This window comes from Thrips palmi, unplaced genomic scaffold (assembly GCF_012932325.1).
Source record: "Thrips palmi isolate BJ-2018 unplaced genomic scaffold, TpBJ-2018v1 HiC_scaffold_17, whole genome shotgun sequence".
Classification (NCBI taxonomy): Eukaryota; Metazoa; Arthropoda; class Insecta; order Thysanoptera; family Thripidae; genus Thrips; species Thrips palmi.
In genome coordinates this window covers 7,229,444-7,246,626 of record NW_023144626.1, presented here as the reverse complement: position 1 = coordinate 7,246,626, position 17,183 = coordinate 7,229,444, and the positions used below count along the sequence as shown (strand labels likewise).

The following is a 17,183-nucleotide window of genomic DNA, read 5'->3' as shown; positions in this document are numbered from 1 at the left end:
GCATTACTTCAAACAGAAGGCGAAGATTGGATTCGGAGAATGAGTCCCCTCAGGGCCACCAGGGCCACCAGGGCCACTCCGGCCGGCCCCTTTGGCCGACGAAGGCCTGGCCTGGCGGGGTGAGCAAGGGCTTGACAAATAATAATTCTCCTTGAGTAGATTGTTTTGTCGCGTTCGGCCGGCCGGAGCAACGGGAGATAAAAGAACAAGTTGAGGGGATTTCGAACGCAAAGTGTGAATAAAAATAAAGAGAGTCCACTGTCGGGTCGGCGCCCTGCAGGCCCGAGAAGGCGAGGCCGAGCGAGGCGCAGCCTGAATGGAGTTTTGTTGCGGAACTGCAGGGACAGATTCAGGGCCGGAGGGAAGGGCTCCGGGCAGGCGGACGGAAGAGCAGAGAGGGTGAAGGGCGTGGCAGGGCGTGGCAGGGCGTGGCAGGGCGTGGCAGGGCGTGGCAGGGCGTGGCAGGGCGTGGCAGGGCGTGGCAGGGCGTGGCAGGGCGTGGCACGGCCTCACAGGGCATGCCTTAGCATAATTGGGGGCAATGAGTGACGCCCGCGTGTGGCTCGGGCCGGCACGAGAGACGAGAGGGACGAGAGGGGTCGAGGTTTCAGACTTTGACACTTACTTCTCAATGAGGATTTGGGGGCTTTGCAAAGGCGAGGTGCTCACGACGAGACACGGTTTATTGAACCGTCCCGAGCCTCCTCGCCTCAGGCCGCGCCGCCGCGCCCGAGCCGCGCCCCAACGGGGACCAGCAGTGATTCCGAGCAGTGCTTTCGTCGCTCTGTCTCTCTCGCACCCTAACCGAAGCGTGCGGGTCGCTCGAGCTGACCTGGCCGACCGTCTCAAAAAGTCGCATCGTAGGGTGCGAGAGAGACAGAGCGACTGTGCCGAACCGTACTGCATGGATATTGCAAACGGAGCGCGCGCGGACGAGTGCACGCGGCACTTCTGTGGACAGATCGAGAGGCTTCCGTGATGGGAGCCTTGTTGGAAACTTTGCATAGAAGGCAATCTCGCAAGTTTTGTGTTGTTCGAGGGCCCGGGCCTCTACGCCGCGTGTGGCGGAGGGAGAGAGAGAAGCGAAAGAGCAAGTCACTGGCGCGCAGCCCGCGTCGAGGCGACGCGCTGAATAACCCGCCGAAAACATAAACAAACAGGAAAACAGAACGTCTAATCGTTTTTCAGTGAAAGTCATCTCGGGATATTAAACCATAATTAGCCCGCCATTATGGAAACGACGGCGCGCTTCCGGTTTGGGGTTGGACGGGTTAGACGCGGCGAGCCAATCACACCCTGGCCTGTTGCTTTACACAGCCGATCGGTTCGAATATTTAAAATGCCCCTTCCCCCGCCTCCCCATCCCCCTGCCTGCCGCTGGATTGTTTTTGTCAGATATTCAATAACGCCCTGCCGTGCCAGCCTTCGGTGTCGCCTTCGCCACGGTCTTCGCCGCCGTCCCCGGGGTCGCTTTCCCGCCGCATTGATTGATTGTTGACTTATTCAGGGGTCAACGCCCCGGGCGACCTGCAAGGCCTGCAAGCTCTGCCAGGCCCAGAGGCCACGCCAAGCCAGGCGCGGGGAGGAGCCGCGGAGGTGCAGACGCCCACCGCCCAGGGTCGGCCGCCAAGTCGGCGGCAAGGGTCGACGGCAAGGGTCGACGGCAAGGGTCGACGGCAAGGGTCGCGGCAAGGGTCGACGGCAAGGGTCGACGGCAAGGGTCGACGGCAAGATTCGAAAGCAAGGGTCGACGGCAAGTCGACGGCAAGGGTCGACGGCAAGGGTCGACGACAAGGGTCGACGGCAAGGGTCGACGACAAGGGTCGCCGCAAGGGACGGCGGCCACACACCGCGGCTGCCACAATCGAGTCCAACTAATTTCACGTGTCGAGAAAGGGTCGACACGTCAACGACGCGAACCCCCGTCGAAACCAACAACGACTGCGGCTTGCGCCCTTTCGCGTCCGCCGCTCGGCCAGCTCGGCTGCGACGGGTGCCGAAGTGTTGAGGGTGGCGGCCCTGTGGGGTGACGTGCAGAGGCGCCGCGCACTGGCGGCGTATCGGCGGATCTCCCAGCGACAGGCAAGCGCGCGAGTTTGGCAGCGCACCGCTCTCAGCGGGCTGATGGCGAACAGCGGTCTCGTCGCTTGTCTCTCCAGTGGCGTGCCGTTAGGGCCGCAAGGGGAGAGAGAGAGAGAGAGAGAGAGAGAGAGAGAGAGAGAGAGAGAGAGAGAGAGAGAGAGAGAGAGAAGACGCTGCGGGGAGTCCACCCCCTCCCTCGCTTCCATTAGCACACGCGCCCCCTGGCGTCATCGCGGGAACCTTGTGAGGCAAAGTCCCTCGCTCCTTCTTCCAGATTGAAACGCAACTGTCTAATTCCATCCCGGCAGTGGCTGCTCAACCAATGCACTCGCATATTGCTCTTTCGTCTGTTTCCGTCTGTTGCCGGGCCGGGGGGGGGGGGGGTGACAGGCGCGGCGGACAGCCATGCCGCCCAGTGCCGTCCCGAGACGCGGAAAAACAAGAGCATCCCGAGAATACGAGCGGCAGAAAGCAGAAATCAGCGATCCGGCGAAATTGCAACAAAAACGGGAAAACGGGGGCAAGCGAAAGAATCACCGTGGAGCGCTTACCTTATTAGCGCCGAGTAATTCAATGAGTGGATCTTGCCGGCGGTGCAGTGGCTCGCGAAAGAAGAGGAAGGGGGCGGGGGCAGAATGAAAGTTAAATTTGTTGTGCACTTTTTTACTTTTCTCGTACCTTTTTCCACTACTGCCTCTCCCTGACGAGAATCGGCTTATTAATGGTCAAAGTGCGTCGTCATTTTCCTCCCTCCTGTAGCGGGAAAGTCTTTGACAACGAACCACACTAGTACGTTGCTTATAAGAAAAGGAAAAGAAAAGTACCGAGGCACTTGGCAGCAAAATGCTATGGTTTTTGTTTTCAACAAATTTCTGCAAGCCTGAGGAGATTTCAACTAAGAAAGTCCGGCTTGCTGAAAAATAGCTAAGATGCCTCTGTTTCGTGTGCTGCCATTAATTTTCTTAGGCTCGCGTTCGATCGTCTCGACGAATCGCCGCCGCCAGAACCTCTTTTCGAGTGGCGAAACATAACAACGGCGACCACACTCGCGTCCATCAGTGCAGCAATTACTGCAAATCCTTGTGAGGAATAATAGCGGAATCACGAGGCCGTTATTTCTTACGACTCCCCCCCCTTTCCCCCTTCCCCCTCCCCTTTTGCCCTTTTCCGCCAGGCAGAACTACCCCCGACCAATATCCCCGCGCCGCCCCACCCCGCCGTCCCGCGGGACCACCCGGCGGTGTGCTTGACTGCGCTGAGCTCCTCCAACACCGCCGCGCACCGCTACGTCACGAGGAGGTCGGTACCTTTCGGGGAACCGAACTCGATAGCTCAGGAGATTAATTAACGGCGCGGCTGCGGGGCGCCGAGGACGTGGAGGGCGCCGCGGGGCACCGAGGACGCCGATGAGGACTACGCCAATACAGCGAGGACGCCGTCGAGGACTACGCCGACCAGGAGGACGCCACCGAGGACGCCGTCGAGGACGCCGCCGAGGAAGCCGACGAAGACGCCGACGAGGACGCCTTCAAGGACGCCGCCGCCGTCGTCCCCGGAAGCCTGCTCACCTCTTCGACGTCAAGGAAAGCGCGCGTTCCACCCCGCGGCCTGCTCCACGGCCTTGGCCCATTCCGCTGATGGCATTCCCGTTCAACACCTTGTCTTCGACTTGTCTTTTTCTGGCTGGCTGCTTGTTTGCGACGTGTCGGCGGGGCGGCGCCGCGTCACAATGCCTTACAATGAGGACATGAAAAATACAGCAGCAAGCGGCAAGGCGTGGGGGCGTGGGGCGGGGCGAGGCGAGGCGGGGCGAGGCGGGGCGAGGCGGGGCGAGGCGGGGCGGAGCGGGGCGAGGCGGGGCGGGCACATTGTGCCTTTATGTCCCCTCGGCGCTCCCGTGCAAAGACGTTCAAACGGCGCGGTTCGTGGAACACAGGGCAGTCGCAGTCCACTACGAGAAACAACCGCAGCGTGGCGCATTTTGTTTTTCCGGTGGAGTGGAAGGTGAACGGGGGCGACGAAGCCGATAGGACGGCGGCGGTGTCGTCCGCTGCTTAGGACTCGTCAACTAATCATGGCGACTCCTCGCCTGCTTCCCGTTCCCCTCAGCACGCCACATCCGGCGAGTAATCCCGGGGGATCCCCGGCGGGGCGGTCCTTCGGAGCGGTCCTTCGGAGCGGTCCTTCGGAGCGATCCGAGAGGACTCGTTCCCGCTTTAATCACCGGGCATGAAATTAACAGTGAAGGTGAAAAGGACGCGCTTCCCGTCCTCCACCCACCCCTCCCCTCGTGCTCGGCCGCCAAGCAGCCATCTTCCCGGCCTCGGCGGCCTCGGCGGCCTCTCGACGCGGAGCGGCAGAGCGGCAGCGTGCTGAAAAGTCAAAAGCCCGCGTCGGGGAGAGCTTTTGAAGCACCCCTCGATGGCGAGGACCGCTGGCAAACTCTCTCCCCTGCGACCGCGGTGATGCGCCGCACCTCGCCACACACACACACACACACACACACACACACACACACACACACACACACACACACACACACGAGCCAATTTAGGACAAAATGAAAGGGACGCGGCCGACGCGGTTGCGGCTCTTTCGAGGGGGAAACGAATAGTAAATTTCATGTCGGCTGGATTCCGGATTATACCGCCGAAGTGCCCGCCGATTACCTCCGGGTTAAATAGCCTTTATTTTCCAGTATGATCCTTATTTCGCTGGATGACCACCGGATTACCCCAGATTACCAACGGATTACCTCAAAATTTCTGGTAATCCGGATCGTGGACAACTCGAGGTGGAAAAGCACTGACCAGGCATGCACCTACGCTATATCTCGCCCCGAAAATATCGGGATTTGGCTAAGGAAACCCAAAATTAGATAGAATTCGTCCACCGGCACGCGTACTGTTGTGTATGGAGCGACCCGACCGCGACGCGAGTGCACCAATTTGCGGGCAACTGGATTACCCAAGTCGCTACCCCCGCGGACACTTCGCTTTGATCAGGCGCGGCGCGACCGCGTCGGAAAATGATGTCGGCATGGGGCCGGCGCGGCTGGGCGGTGGCAATGTAGTCCTTTTTCGTGGCGGCGCCATGACTCCGGCGTGGCGCCGTGGTCAGCGGCCGTGGCTTGCGGTGGCGGGGACCAGACCGGCAGATCCACTGCAGACTGAATCCGAGAGTCGTTTTCGTCGCTCCGTCTCTCCCGCACCGACACGGGACGCCTCACGAGTGCGAGAGAGACAGAGCGACGAAAACGACTCTCGGAATCAGTCTGCAGGACTAGGAAAGCGCAGCAGCAGCACTGCAAACCAGGGCAGGGCGGGGTGGCCAATCAGCGCGGTTCGTCAATATTTAGCTGCTCGAGGTTGGGCGGGGCGGGGCGGGGCGGGGCGCCACTGGTTTCAACGCGGGGCCAAAGGGACTCTAATGAGTGAACCCCGCTGCGCCGCACCGCGCCGCGCGTTGACCGGGGAAGATGACCGAGCCGCGTTGGCGTTTGCGTCGGCCAGGCCCGGCCAGGCCGCAGGTCGCGCCACGCAGCGCCAGCTGGCACCGGCCCCGACGCTCTGTCTCTCTCGCACTCGAACGCCCCATGAGTGCGACAGAGACGGACCGACACTCAGAGGAATCAGTCTGCGACCGCAGCGCAGAGAGCGAGCCAGGACCACTTTTCTGGCGGACACATGCCCATGGACGCCCCACGGTCCCAAACAGAGCGCAAAGGATGGTACTAATAGATTCCTCGTACTGTACCAAGAGCAACCCGTTGGAACCATCACGCGTTCGATCGAGGCCCTCCTTTCTCAGAGCTGCAGAGCCCAAAAGGTACTTCTTTTCGCTCAGTTTGAAACCCACCTGGAGGACGCAAGTTTGGCCGTCGACGAGGTCACGACGTTGTTGTGGATTGAACAGTGCGCCTCGCGACCAAGCAAGCGTGGCCTACGCGCTGCTCAGGAAACCAGCAACACCACGCCGGAGTGTTGACTGACGAGACAACCGGCGCGCCACCCGGAGCGTGAATCCGACGGTGTGGTATACCTGCGCGCCCCGCCCCGCCCCGCCCCGCCCCGCCCCGCCCCCCCCCCCCCCGCCCCGCCCCGCCCCGCCCTTCTTGGTGACTGCAGGCGGAGCTGCAGCAGCTTCGGTTTCAAGGCGGCATGAAGTACATGAAAGTGGCCGGCAGCAGCGCCGGCTGGGCGGGGCGGGGCGGGGCGGGGCGGAGCTCATTCTGCGGCGCAGATAAATATTTGAACAGTCTTTTCCTTGAGGACGGCGAGGGGAGCGAGGGCCGCGGCGACCGGGAATGGGTCCCGTTCAAGAGGGCGGCAAAGTGCCCCCGAGGCCCTGCCAGGCCCTGCCAGGCCCTGCCAACACTCTCACTGCTGTCACACCCCACCGTGCGCGGCCGTGTGTGTGTGTGTGTGTGTGTGTTGTGTGTGTGTGTGTGTGTGTAGGTGTGTGTGTGTGTGTCTGTGTCTGTCTGTCTGTGTGTGGCTGTGTGGGTGCTTGTGTGTGTTTCCAGTGCCTTTCTTCCCAGCACACTTTCCTTATTCCATTTAGAAGGGGTGGACAGCTGGGCTCTTTAGCTAGTTGCTCCTGACCGTCTATAGGCGCACTGAAGTCTCATTGTATACGAGGAGCCCCCTCGGGGCACCGGCAAACATTTCTGTATTTAAAAGTTCAATCAGCTCCACGCGAAAAAAAAAACGCGCCCTTTTTGTTTGAGTGGGAGGGGGGAACGCTGCGCTCATTCGCAATATCCGATGCCGTCAGGTAGTTTTTCGGTAACGGAACGGCGGGGGAAAATATTCCGCCGTTCTCTCAAAGAACGAGACAACACTGGGGGCAAGCCGTGGCCGCGCAAATAAGAATTGGTCGGGAAATACGATTTGAATGTCATGTTTCTCAACCACCCCGATGTAATACACTCTGGAGCGCGCGCGCTGGGCGACTTCAAGGGCAGCGAGGCACACCATCGCCGGGCGGGCCGCTTCAAATTACCTTCCACACCCGCATTGGCTTACTTTGTTTAAGTCCGACTTAAACGCGCTTAACGGCCGGCTTAAGGTGCTTACGACTAGTGCCGTCCCGGGGAGGGGGGGGGGGCGCCCCGATTCGGCCGGGCCGTTCAGGTGCCATCATCGTTTCGCATGCCGTTTGCCTGTCGTGTGTCCCCGTCTCTCTCGCACCCCTCCGGCACGTCCCATGGGTGCGAGAGAGACAAAGCGCTCTGCGCGCAGAATCAGCCTGTTCTATCTAAGCGCTCGCGCACCTCGAGTAATTTAGCAGCGGCCGCTTCCGAAGACTCGTCGCTGTCTCTGTCGCGCGCGTGGAGCGTCTCGCCGGGGCGCGAGAGAGACAGAGCGACTCTTCGCCTGACAGTGGCCACGCCGTTTCGGCTGGAGTGCTGGAAAAGAGGCTCCACTCCTCGCTCTGACTGGACGGGCAGTCGGGAGAAGGTCACACGCACGGAAAGCACTCTTGGCGAGTAACGAAGTAGGATGGAGACGCGTCTAAAAGACTTCACCAGGCAGACCGTGATTCGAAGTAAAACTCGACGTACGCGTAAAACGTTTAGAGATAGAGAAAAAAAGTGCAGAAAAAGTACGGAACATGCAGGTCAACTTTTCACCTGGATATGTATTTCAGTTTACAACCAGGGGAGGTACGTACTTTTTTCGTACCCCACGTTTTGTGCATTGCCCGTACTGATCCTTCTTCGCAGTGTACTCACCACTTCCTTGTTGTTCTTGAGCTGCGTGTTGCCCTTCCACCAGGAGATCTGCGGCGAGGGCCGCGCCCCCACCACCTCACAGGACACCTCGTAGCTCTTCTCGGCGCTAAACGGCCTGTTTTCCCCGAGCAGCCGGACGGACAGCGGTCGCACTGCAACAGGGAGAGAGAGCGACGACGTTAGCAACTCGGCGACACAAACGCCACACAGTGGGCCAGCAGACCGGTGGAGGCGGTCCGACGGAGAATATTGACAAGGGGGCTACGGAGAATAACCACAAGCTGCTTTCAGAATTTTCCGTGGCTTTTTGCCACAGTGAAATGCAATCCAGTAGAACCATCATGCGTTCAATTCGGGCCCGTTCTAAGGACCGCAGAGCTCAAAACGCGTCCGGACCTCCATTTTTTTTCCCCTTCGCGAATCGTCGCTCGTTTGACGGGCTGGGGGCAGCCTCTGGGGCAGCCTCTGGGGCAGTCGGACGGCCGTCCGCTAATTTACGAGAGCGCTTTGCATTACGAGGAGGAACTGGAACAATGGCCCGCTGATTCGTAAACGCCTGAGGTATGCAAATGCGCGGACGGGCTGCCTGCCTGGTGGTTCGATGATTCCTTTAAGACGAAAGAGGACAAGGTGGCTCTGCAATTTAAATGGCGCGCTCCGGGGTGAGGCGGGGCGGGGCGGGGCGGGGCGGGGTGGACCTTGGCGTGGCGCGAGGGTCACTTCCGTGGATAATAGAAAGAACAGCAGCATTATCCGCGCTCCCCTCTCCGCCGGCCATTTTGTTTAGACTTGCAAGAACCCAAGGGGATTTTTTTTTCGCAGCGAAAAGCTCGGTCTACCTAACAGAGACCGCACCACTATTTGCGTCGGAAGGGACGAGTTGGGGGAAAAAAGCTGTGGTTTTGGTCAAAGATATATTTAAAAACACGCAAAAAAACAAAACACCTCAACTAAATTTAACAGGAAGCGGGTTACGAATTATGCGTGGCAACTTTACAACGATTCAAATGATATGAGGGGCAGCGGCTCGGTGGTGGTGGTGGTTAGGGGGCTACTGCTTTGCATCGCCCAGCAAATGGCGAGCAGCGCCGTCCATGGCGTGAAACACAGCCACCTCAAATTCACACACATATGTTCACGCTGCTAACCCCCATCTTCTTCTCCCCCCCACCAACTCTTTTTGCATTTTTAAATTTTTTCTTTTCCTGCTTTTACCCCAGTTTTTTCATTATTTTTTTCTCTCTTTTTACATCAAGACCTCACCTCGTGCACCGCCTCGGCGCGCTCAGCAGCCGGCATACGGAGTCACGCACGATATCGCTCCGCACTCACACACGTGCACACGTGGCAAGCGTGCGAACACACATACACGCCCAGAGTAATATTTCTCTGTCTACATTTTTTCACGAGCGATAGAAAAGAGCGCCACGCTTGGCTCAGCTCTCCCCTAACCCCTTCCCCCACACACAGACACACGCACACACACACACGCACACGCTTACTCACTCACACATACTCACACAATCACACCTATACACACAAACGTGTACCCACGTAAGCGCGCGCGTGGTCACAAATACGCGTGTCTGCGTGTGCATGTGACACGGGTGGCAATAACACATTCCAACGGGAGGCGAGAAATCCGCGGACCCAAACAAAATACTTATAATAAATACGTATCTGATACCCGTTATTCGGGCATGAAAAATAAAATACTGTAAAATAATGAGCGGATGAGTCGTGACGGGAACCACACCGTCGCCGCTTCCGCTTTGATGCAGTCGAAGCGCGGAGTGTTGCACAGACGCCACCGCACTGTGGCGCACGGCCACCACGCCACTGTCGAAAGCAACTTTCTCATCAAAACTTGGATTTCAATAACGCAAGCGAATGGGGGAGGAGGAGGGGGAAGGAAGGAGGGGAGGCGCCAGGTGGAGGTGTGTCGCGCCGCTGCCTCGCTTCAGTGTTCCCTTCGAGGGGACACTCACAATGAGATCCACCGGGGGGGGGGGGGGGGGGGGTAGGGAGTGGGAATGTTCACATGACGTAGCGCGCCCTGCGATGGGTTTTCCATCCCCCTCCCCCTCCCCCTTCCAGTGCTGCCACTAATGGCTGTTCCGGGAAGCCGAGTGCGCCGGCGCGGGGCCCAACATTGAATGAAAAGTCGTCCCGACACTATCAGGCCCCCGCTAACTTCACTTTGCTGAATTAATTACTGAATTAATTAATCCGACTACAATGATCTGCGGGGCGGCGCGGCGGAGGCGGCGGCGGCGCGGTGCCGCTCAAGGTGTTACAGTGCGTCGTCTTGCTTGGATCTGAGACCCGGGCTCTCCTCTCCCTCCGCCGTCGGCCGCCCGCGTCCTCCCGCCCGCCGACCTTGTTAAATCGCGCCGTCCCTCGCTGCACGAGTGTACGACGTACGACATTCAATTCTTGCTCAAGACTCGGAATGGAAATCAACAGTATGCATGGCGGGCCTCGTCGACGCCGTCCTCCTCCCCCCCCCTCCCTCCCTCCCTCCCTCCCTCCCTCCCTCCCTCCCTCCCCCCCACCCTCTCCCCTTCTGCTTTTCCCCTCAGCCGCCCCGCCCCGCCATCCAAAATGCGCATACCTATGGGACGCACAGCTCGGCGTCAAGGAGCATAAAGAAATTGGGCCAAGGCGAGCCGAGGGCAGAAAATCTCTGCGACACAGCGCGGTTGGTGGCAAGGGCAGAAAGTCCACATCTTGGCGGAAAGTAGAAATTTTGATTGACACTTTTGATGACAATTTGAAGGCCAAGTTTCCACCAAATCAGTTGATGACATTGCTGTCGCCCTTGACCTTTCATGAAAATGCCATCCACTGTATGGCTGCGAGAGAGACAGGGCGACGAAAGCGACTCTGGGAATCAGTCTGCAGCGCGACGCGACTTCAACAAATCCCAGTCGTTCCGAATGCACTTGGGCTGCCATCCCCAAACTGTCCACCCTGCAATCCTGTGCAGAGGACTCTCTAACTCGACGATCACGGCGATCCAAGAAAATGAGAAGACGGGGAGGGGGAAGGCGCGGCGCACGCATGGGGAGAACAAGTAAAAAAAAAATATTCAGATGACAGCGCGGCTAGGCGAAAGAGAGGGCTGCCGAGAGAAGAAGAAAAAAAACGACATGCAGAAAAAAAATCTGCGAAGGGCTCGGCGGGGAATGCAAAGCAGAATGGGAGGAGCTGCTTCGCTCCAGCGCGAAACGCGGCGTGTGAACAAGACGAGGCGGGGCGGGGCGGGGCGGCGCTGGCACGCCAGAGTGCCTGGCTTGCCCTCGCCATGATGTATGGCGCGCATTGACTATTATGTGGGTCAACGCATGCACGCACACGCAGGCACGCAACAAAAGGGGCTCAAAGTAACTCAATCCGCGCTCCATTTCGCTCGGTCGCCGCCGCGTGCTTGTGTGCGTGTGTGTGTGTGTGTGTGCGCGTGAGTGTGTGTGTGTGTGCGTGTGTGTGTGTGTGTGTGTGTGTGCAGCCGCGTGTCGCTGCGCGTGCGTGCGGACGAACACCGGCTGAGCCGTGTTATCTGTGATTCCACCTGAAACATCCCCCGGACGAGGCCGACGCCGACGAGGACGTGGCGTGCAAGGCCCCGCCGCCCCCCGCCACGGCGGCGTTCATGCAGCACGCACGGGGCAGTTTGAATTAAAAACAGGGAAAAGACAAATACACGCACGCACACTCACCCACACCTACACATTGGAGCGCTCTCTCTCTCTCTCTCTCTCTCTCTCTCTCTCTCTCTCTCTCCCACAAGGAAGCGCGCGCATAAAAAGGAGAGTGTTGCGTGGGAGCGCCTGGCGAGGCTGCAGTCCGCGCGCTTGGCCGTTCGGCGGGCGTGCCTACCCCGCATCTCGCAGGCGCTCTTTGAGTGAGTGAGCGACGCGCTATTTTCTCTCCGTTCGTTTCGTTTCTGGCGTCTGATTCCGCGAAGAAAGAATTCCTCGTCTCTCTCGCGCCGATACGGAACGCCCCATGAGTGCGAGGGAGGCAGAGCGACGAAAAGGACTGTCGGAATCAGTCTGCAGGGGCACTGCCGCGTGCATCGCCGCCGTCTAATCGTTCGTCTCGGCTTCCTCCGCGACAACGGAGTCCGATGCATCAGGCGGCCGGTCAGTCAGTGCTGGCAGCCGGCTGCTGCGCCTCGCCGCCCCGCCGGGGCTGGCAGCCAGGTGCGGCCTCCCGTCCAGGTGCACCCCTGCCAGGGCCTTCCAGGGCCTTCCGGGCCATCCAGGCTCCGGCCTTCCACACGCGCCGGGCAAAGTTTGCAAACTAATAATGGGTGTTTGGGATGAATAATGGAGCAGCATAAGGCCGGCAAGGGCGGCGCGGCGCAGCGCAACCGAATTATCATTATTGTCTCGAAAGCCTCATTGAAATTTTCACGCAGTCACGCTTGCCGAGGGATTAGTTTGCAGTGGCCGGCGGAGGAGCAGGGCCGCGTCATCGGAGCCATCACGCCGCGCAGCGGGCTGCCTTCGAACGCTGTCTCTCTCGCACGCACGGAACGCGCCATTGGTGCGAGGGAGACAGAGCGAGGAAAGCGACTTTCGCCGCATCAGCCTGCGGGGTGCTTCTCTCTCTCTCTCTCTCTCTCTCTCTCTCTCTCTCTCTCTCTCTCTCTCTCTCTCTCTCTCTCTCTCTCCGTCGGGAAGTGAGGCTGTTGACCCGACGATGCAGCAATGCACGGCTAATGAACAAGTCGGCGAACGATAAAGCAGCGGAAACGGCTTCCGAGTTGCGTCCTGACAAGCAAAATATGAGGTGCACGCAAATGTCGCAATAATGGAAAAAGAGGGGAGGAAGGCGAGGACAAGGAAATCAGAGGGAATGGGAGCAGGCCTGACGGAAGGAGGGCCAGAGGCGGCCAGGGCCGCGGCCCCGCCACGGCAGTGTAGTGCGGACGTGTGCCAATAATGCCTGGCAGCCGCCTGAGTGCCAAGAAGCGCCAGGCCCGCCCGGCCCTCAGGGTGCGGAGCGCAGCAGTCTGCCAGCCTGCCTGCCTGCCCGCCTGCCCGCCCCCGTGGCTTTGGAAATGAGAGCACTGGCCCCGGGCGCCCCACGGCCACCCCATCCCGAGGCGAAGTGCGACCACAACATCCTCAACAACACGGTGCCGGCCTGCCCGGCCTGCCCGGCCTGCCCGGCGCAGCATCGCCCAGGCAGCACCCTGCATCCTCTTAAAGTGGCGTGCAGGTAGCGCATCCGCCCTCAGCAGCCTTCAGCGCGGGGCTTAATTATCGCTTTTGGCTTCGATATATCGAAGTATACAGCTAAGCGCGCCCCGCCCTGCCCACCCCACCCCTCCCCTACCCGTCGCCCTCGGCCAGTGCGTGGCAGAGTCTACCCGGAGTCTAACGAGCTCCTCGGCTTCGGACGACCCCGCCTCCAAAGGCTTATATTGGCAGCAGCGCGCTCCTAACCTACTCACCAGCACGCCCCGCACAACGCCAAGCGCACAGCGAGGGCCCCCAGTAGATGACAGAGAGGGACAGGCAACCGCGAAAATACTTCTGTCTCGATTTTTTGACCAGCGGCACAGTGAGGTCAGGCAGGTGAACTATACGCGAGGCTGCTTACAGATTCAACACCTCCCGTTAAACTGCGTGCTTGGCGATGCCGCTTTTGCCTGTGGATCTCGAACGAGATCTCGAAAGACAAAGTGGGCCTACGTTTCGGTTCGCGCCTCACCTCGCAGTCTTCTCTCCGGCCACATTTTATCACTCCTTAGCGGCCTCTGGCCGCATCGCGTTCGAAGAAAATGGATTAAACATTCCACAGGCATTGGCGCCCCGCCCCGCCCCGCGCGCGCTGACGAGAAGAATTATAAAGCACTTAAGGGCAATCCACAGTGCCTCGCACGGAGGCTGGCAAGGCGGCCGAGCGATTCCGAAGAGCGGTTCGTCGCTCTGTCTCTCTCGCACCCTTACGGAGGGCCCCATGAGTGCGACAGAGACAGAGCGACGAAGGTGCCGGCCGGCAAGGCCCAAGGCGGGCCAGGCCAGGCCAGGCGCGGCAAGGGCAGGCCCTTCAAATAGATGCATTAGCACCTGCAGGTAATAACACGGCCTTAATGAGGATTTGTAAGGGCGCGGCTCGGGCGATTAAAGTTGGAATAAATGTTAATTATTTCGGTCATTTAGGAAGAGCTATGCGGGCGCTACGCGGAGCTACGGGTGTAACGCTCCACCGGCCGGTCCAGTTCAGGTCGACGTGGAGGTGCGAGGGCTGGGGGCAGGCCGGGGGCAGGCCGGGGCGGCCGGGGCAGGCCGGGGCAGGCCGGGGGCAGGCCGGGGGCGGCCGGGGCGGCCGGGGGCGGGCCGGGGGCAGGCCGGGGGCGGGCCGGGGGCAGGCCGGGGGCAGGCCGGGGGCGGGCCGGGGGCAGGCCGGGGGCGGCCGGGGGCAGGCCGGGGGCAGGCCGGGGGCAAAGGCTGGGGCTAGGCTGGAAGCAGGCCGGGGCAGGCCGGGACCGCGCCGCCCTCAGTGTTCCTTCGCTGATGCTGACGCGAGCAGACATCAAGCGATGAAATTATTGACGGCTTGGCTCTGGCAGCCATCCCCCACCCCTCCCACCGCCCGCAGCCAAACAGGCGCGCCATGTCGCGTATTGGCAGCAGCAGCAAACCGAGCTGCCAGCTTCTAGTGTACACAGCCCCCCGCCGTGCCCGCTGTGCCCGCCGGCCCCGCCGTGGCCGCGCCACTGCATACTCGCATACGCAAATCGCCATCTTTTCCCTGCGACACTGCATTACTCCACTTGCTCTGCGGACAGCTGATTTTCAGAGTCCGTTTGCTTTCGTTGCTCTCTCTCTCTCTCTCTCTCTCTCTCTCTCTCTCTCTCTCTCTCTCTCTCTCTCTCTCTCTCTCTCCCTCTCGCTTCTTGGTGTGCGTGCAGTGCGGCCAGCCAACGCCGTGCTCTCATTACGAGCCCCGGGGGCCTCTCATCGCTCTGTCTCTCTCGCACTCGCGGGGCGTTGCGTGAGAGAGAGAGAGAGAGAGAGAGAGAGAGAGAGAGAGAGAGAGAGAGAGAGAGAGAGAGAGAGGGGCGCTGTTCGAGCTGCAGCGCAGGGCGGACGAATCAGGACAAACATTTGGCCTGGCAGAGCAGCTCGTAGAGCAGTAGACTGATTCCGAGAGTCGTTTACGTCGCTGTGTCTATCTCTCTCTCTCTCTCTCTCGCGCGCGCACTGATGGGGCGTCCTATAGGTGCGAGAGAGACAGAGAGAAGAAACCGACTCACTGAGGGAAGGTCAGGGCATCGATTGGGAGCGCAAAGCTCGTCATGGAGCTGGTCCAACTGCATGGCGCCGTGTTCGTCTGTCTGTCTCTCTCTCCCTACAGTGTGCCACACACCGCGCCGCAATCAAAGCGCTTCAAACTGTTCCAATCTCCTCATTTCAAACTGCAAGCCGCGCGCGTCGGCCCTCTGCGGGCTGCCTCCGAGCGGCGCTTCGTCGCGGTCTCTCTCGCCCCCGTACGGGACGCCCCACGAGTGCGAGAGAGACAGCGCGACGCGAGCGCTGTTCGGAAGCAGCCCCCCTGGATAGACCGAAGCCCTCGCGGTGCCGCCCTCGGCGAAGCCCACCCGCAGCCAAACGGTCCCCTCGTCGCTCTGTCTCTCTCGCACCCGCACGGGACGCCCCACGAGTGCGAGAGAGACAGAGCGACGCCGCGGGCCGCCCGCACCCCTCTGGCAGCCCCTCCCCGCCCCTGCAGTGCGTGCGATTGCAGAGCAGCGGGGAGCGGCCCGGCCCACCGGCATTTTGATTGACGCGTGCAACCCGCCACGCTCTGTCTCTCTCGCACTCACGGCGCGTTGCGCACGGGTGCGAGAGAGACAGGCGCCTCGTTCGGAATCAGCTGCCGACGCGGCCAGGCCAAGTAGTAATTGCTGCGCGTGGAGTCGTTTGTTGTTTCTCCTTCTTTCTCGCAGAGAGGAAGGACAAATGAAATTAACCAGTGGCTGGGCTGGGCTGGGCGGTCTCCTAGGGCTGCGGCACGGCGCGCCGCCGCGCTTAAAAGCGCCCCTTTATCTAGCCCTTGTTTACCTGGAGCCTATCTCGCACCGCCGAGGCTACCGCGATCCGCGCGGCGGTCGCACCCTTTTGTCTCCCTCGGGCCCTTTTCGGCCGTCGCTCTGTCTCTCTCGCTCTCGCAGCGCATCCACTGGGGTGCGAGAGAGACAGCGCGACGAAAACGACTCTCGGAATCAGTCTGCAGGGCGCAGTGGGGCTCTGCGTCGGCCCGAGGGAGTGGGGCTAGCGGGGCCAGCGGGGCTCGAGCAGAGCGAAGGGCCGAAAGGGCGCACCGACGCAACAAAACAGACTTCTTTTTGCGCGTCGCCGCGACGTATATGGGACAGGAAGGGCGGTGCTGTGGAGAGTTCGGCATTCGTGGTGGCGAGTGGGGGAGGAGAGGAAGGAGGGGGACGGTTTGCTAACGTCTCGGAAATAGTCCAGGCAACCAGACGAAAAGGGTTGGCGCAGGAAATGGAGGCAGGGACAAGGACGTGGGGTAAAGAGGAGCGGAGAAATATTTGGGAATCCGTTTGCAGCATCTGGAGGAAAGCAATTACAAAATGTCTGCTGCCGGAGACCCCCCCGGACCCGAACCCCCTCTCCCCACCCCGCGCCCAAAATAGGTTCGGTAGTGTTTCGTTTACGCAACCGAATGGAGTGGTGTTTACGGGTGTAGTGCGCCCAAAGCAGCGTCAATTATGCGGGGCACTGGTACTGGGAATATGCAATGCGGCAAGGCCGGCCAAGGCTGGGTTATGCAAGCCACCAACTACCATCAATTTTTTTGGCCAATTCTTATGGGCTTAGGCAGTTTGGGGTCCAAAAAACATTATTTTTGTGCTATCCCATCGTGATTGGCATCTCTTGGAACGACTTTTTAACATGGTGTCCAAAAACATTTTTCGGCGAAATCAACTTTTTTTTTTTTCTTTGCTTTTGTCCCCTTTTTTGAGGTGTGCGAGTGTGTTTGACCTTGGCCCTCTTATCAGCCTCCACGACCCCCTCTCCAAGATGGAGGACTGCAAGGCGAGCACGGCGGCCAAGAGGCTCAGGGGCCGGTCCGGCCCACCTGGCCTCCTGGAGGCAATCCAAAGGACTCCCCTGCGCATGCGACAAGCCAAAACCCGAGGACCCGCCCGGAACTCCCTGATCCCCGGCATGCCCCGGCACACAGTCCATCACCCCGGACGACGCTCTGCGGACACTGCCCGGGACGGACTCGACCACGCTCGCAGCGGAAAATCCGGGCGCAAAAACGGGGAAAACACGCCGCACACATTGTACCGGGAAGCTGGAAACCGTAATGGGTAGGG

General features: G+C 60.3%; 1 protein-coding gene across 1 annotated transcript in view; it reads right to left on the bottom strand.

The window, feature by feature from the left end:
• Nucleotides 1-17,183, bottom strand: part of LOC117643982 (nephrin-like) — a 68,998-nt gene that overhangs the window by 30,307 nt on the left and 21,508 nt on the right. Inside the window, exon 6 of the mRNA XM_034383168.1 lies at nt 7,820-7,971. Within this exon, the coding sequence (XP_034239059.1) occupies nt 7,820-7,971 (152 nt within the window). The remainder of the gene's footprint in view (nt 1-7,819; nt 7,972-17,183) is intronic.